A 3,222-nucleotide genomic window follows, 5' to 3' on the forward strand; every position below is an offset into this window, starting at 1 on the left:
TGAAAAGAGAAATATCAATCCATTTTCTAGTGTATGATAAAATAAAATATTATGTATATGTCATCTGTGACGTGACTTATTATAATTATTAATTTCTTATTTATTTGAATTTGTCTATTTATATTTATATTTTTTGAATTATTTAGTGTTATATTGATTGAACTTATATTCTTTTTTTTTTTATTCTTTTCAAATTATTCGCGTTTATAAGTAGAATCAAACAAGCTAGCCCTACATACAGCTCATCATCATCATCGAGTGGGCTTTCTCAATGAATTTTCTTATTCAAGAAAATTGTTTGAAAATTTCTTGATTTCTATTGCATGCTTCTTCGTCCTTTAAAGGGTAATTCTCAGATTTCCTATTCTTGAATCGCTAGTGCATATTCTCTCCATAAAGAGTTTTTACAGAAATCAAGAAGCTTTAGAAGAAGAGACGACAAACTCGACTGAAATGGAAGGCCATTCGATAAACAAATTCAAGAGAATATGTGTTTTCTGCGGAAGCAATCCTGGGTACAGAAAAGTTTTCAGTGATGCTGCTGATGAACTTGGGAATGAAATGGTTGGTTGGTTTTCTAATTCTGAATTGAATTTATCAATCTGTTCTTGATTGGTTTTGTTTATGATTCTAAAAATATACCCTTTTTACAACTTTATTTGGAATGATCACCATCTGTTTGATTAAATGCCTACTTCAGGTTGAGAGAAAGATAGACTTGGTTTATGGTGGGGGAAGTATTGGTTTGATGGGTTTGATTTCTCAGAAAGTATTTGATGGCGGTTGTCATGTTATTGGGTAGCTAATCTAACCATATGTCTATTATCTTATCCTATTTGTCAAAAACTAAAGAACTTATTCACTATTTTTATCTGCAGAGTCATCCCCAAAGCTCTTGTTCCTCTTGAGGTATCCATTTTTTTCTTTCTTTCTATAAACTGTGAGTTTTTGGGAGAGATTTAGATAGACAATTCGAAAATCTGCAGATATCTGGTGAAAGTATTGGAGAAGTAAGAGTTGTTTCGGATATGCATGAACGTAAAGCTCTTATGGCGAAAGAAGCTGATGCTTTTATAGCTCTTCCTGGTAAAGAATAACATAAAACTGATAAAAGCCACTTTCTTAGTTAGTTAATTAGTTCTTATGTTGATGATACTTGTCTTAGGTGGCTATGGAACAATGGAAGAACTCTTGGAAATGATAACTTGGTCTCAACTAGGAATTCATAACAAACCGGTGGCTCATTCATTTGAATTCTAAAGATCCTTCTTTGAGGATTTTTTTGTTTACATTTTGTATAAAATAAAACTGGTGATTATGTTTGTAGATTGGACTGCTTAATGTCGAGGGATACTACAACAATTTGCTCGCCTTATTTGATAATGGTGTTGAAGAAGGTTTCATAAAGCCAAGTGCTAGACACATAATCCTATCTGCTTCAACTGCTAAAGAACTCTTAGTGAAGATGGAGGTTTGAATTTACTTCGTTTTAACCTCTATAACTTATACCGATTATTCAACTTAGGTTACATTATCATCTAATTATGTCTTTAAAATTGCAGTTGTACAGTCCTTTTAATGATCATGTCGCCCCTCAAGAAAGTTGGCAGACAGATTCAACTGAATAAGAATCTTGATTGGTTTCAAATGATCTCTGCCATGATCCTCATAGTTGTGAGTTGTTCACTTGAATCTTAATATGTACTTTTTTTTGTCATTCTTTGTGATTTAATGCCCAAAAGAATCTACCTTAGTTGTCATTATAAATGGGCACTCATAATGTTTCATGTGGTTTTCTGTCAGGGTATCTTTAGTACTCTATATTATTATAGAATTTATTGAAATACATAGACATTAACCTTATTGGAGAACACTTTTGTTTTGTTTTGTTTCTGAATCTAATCCGAATATTGGGTCAGTTTGATGCCATTAAATCATATCTACAGAAACCTCACTATGTGTTTGCTTGAGTGGGTGTACTCTTAATTGTCTTCCAATAACTCAAATCTCTTGTAAGTCAACGGATTATTTGAAACCATTTTCAACAATGATTTCATCTTTCTTCTTAAGATCAATCCAATACTCTTAAATCGAAACTGTGATAACCTTTCTGCATTATCTATTATGAAATTTCGAAGGAATGATGTAAGTCTTATTGAATTCTTGTTTTCTGTTTGCAAGGTATTGAATAGAAGCTTGAAATAACTATTGAGATAATAGTCCATTTGTTGTTAGGCAGGTTTTTCAGGATAATATTGTTGTTTTTACAGATTTTTTGTGCTTTGTTGTGCTACAACTCTTTGCATAATGATATGTCTAATTGATTTTAATTTTCTTTTGTTTCGTTATTGAAAATTTGATGTTCTTGAGACTTGTCTGCGATGTTAGTATTTTTTTTTTTTTGTATTTTCCATTTGATGTTGCAAATTTTTTCATTTGGCTGTTTCTCCAAATTCATTATGATAGCTAATATGAAAACAGTATTTTTTAAAAGATCAAATGTTTCAAGTTAGATTTTTATAAGAATAAGAACATTCTGATTCTTAAATATGTCCGATTTTCATTACATATGTTAGTTTTGTGATTTTTTTTTTCAAGTTATTTTTTGCGACAGACTTTTCATCTTTAAGACTTGTGAAAGAATTTTCATCTCTTATTTTTCTTAGTAATTTCTTGTTTAACTATCATCATTTTGTCGATAAGGTAAATCCATTGAAATAAAAACAAAATTTTGGACAAATCTGTCAGAAATAAAAGGGTTTTGGCATTGAAGAGAAGATCCAATTGTTGGTATAAAGTTGATTAATTCTCCAACAACTCTTCTCTTTAATTTATAATGGAATACTAATTATCTCTTCTTTTTCTTCTTTTTTTATATATATTACATGAATTATCTATTTTTTTATTTGATAGATATATAAAATATTTATGGCTGAAATATATATTTAAAAGTAATAATTATTATTTATATGAGTTAAAAAATGGTGCGCATAGGACAATTCATTTTTTTATGGGCCGGGACTGTCTCCCTTTATCCCGTATGTGAATTTATTTAGATAAATCATATTTTTAATGATTTGAAAGAAACTATATAATTGCATATTACTATATAATGTATATAATGTGATAATCAAACAACAATATATATATATATATATATATATATATATATATATATATATAACTTTGGAGAACCATGTTTTTCATGAGGCAAATTCAAAC

The 3,222-nt window shown here is 29.3% G+C and overlaps 1 protein-coding gene across 1 annotated transcript; it reads left to right on the top strand.

The window, feature by feature from the left end:
- The first annotated feature begins 225 nt into the window (after positions 1–225).
- On the top strand, positions 226–2,069 carry LOC124923898 (cytokinin riboside 5'-monophosphate phosphoribohydrolase LOG8-like). The gene is made up of 7 exons (XM_047463894.1): positions 226–564; positions 701–798; positions 879–909; positions 987–1,086; positions 1,166–1,236; positions 1,328–1,471; positions 1,563–2,069. The coding sequence occupies exons 1-7, from the start codon at positions 454–456 to the stop codon at positions 1,626–1,628; spliced, it is 621 nt and encodes a 206-aa protein (XP_047319850.1). The 5' UTR covers positions 226–453; the 3' UTR covers positions 1,629–2,069.
- The last annotated feature ends 1,153 nt before the right edge of the window (positions 2,070–3,222 follow it).

The sequence above is a fragment of the Impatiens glandulifera genome, chromosome 2, assembly GCF_907164915.1.
Source record: "Impatiens glandulifera chromosome 2, dImpGla2.1, whole genome shotgun sequence".
Lineage (NCBI taxonomy): Eukaryota > Viridiplantae > Streptophyta > Magnoliopsida > Ericales > Balsaminaceae > Impatiens > Impatiens glandulifera.

Bases quoted from the DNA above. Each gene is read 5' to 3' on its own strand.
- LOC124923898 (XM_047463894.1), top strand. From the start codon at position 454: ATGGAAGGCCATTCGATAAACAAATTCAAGAGAATATGTGTTTTCTGC. The intron at 910-986 runs GTATCCATTTTT...GAAAATCTGCAG, and splicing joins AAGCTCTTGTTCCTCTTGAG to ATATCTGGTGAAAGTATTGG. The intron at 1,237-1,327 runs GTGGCTCATTCA...TTATGTTTGTAG, and splicing joins TAGGAATTCATAACAAACCG to ATTGGACTGCTTAATGTCGA.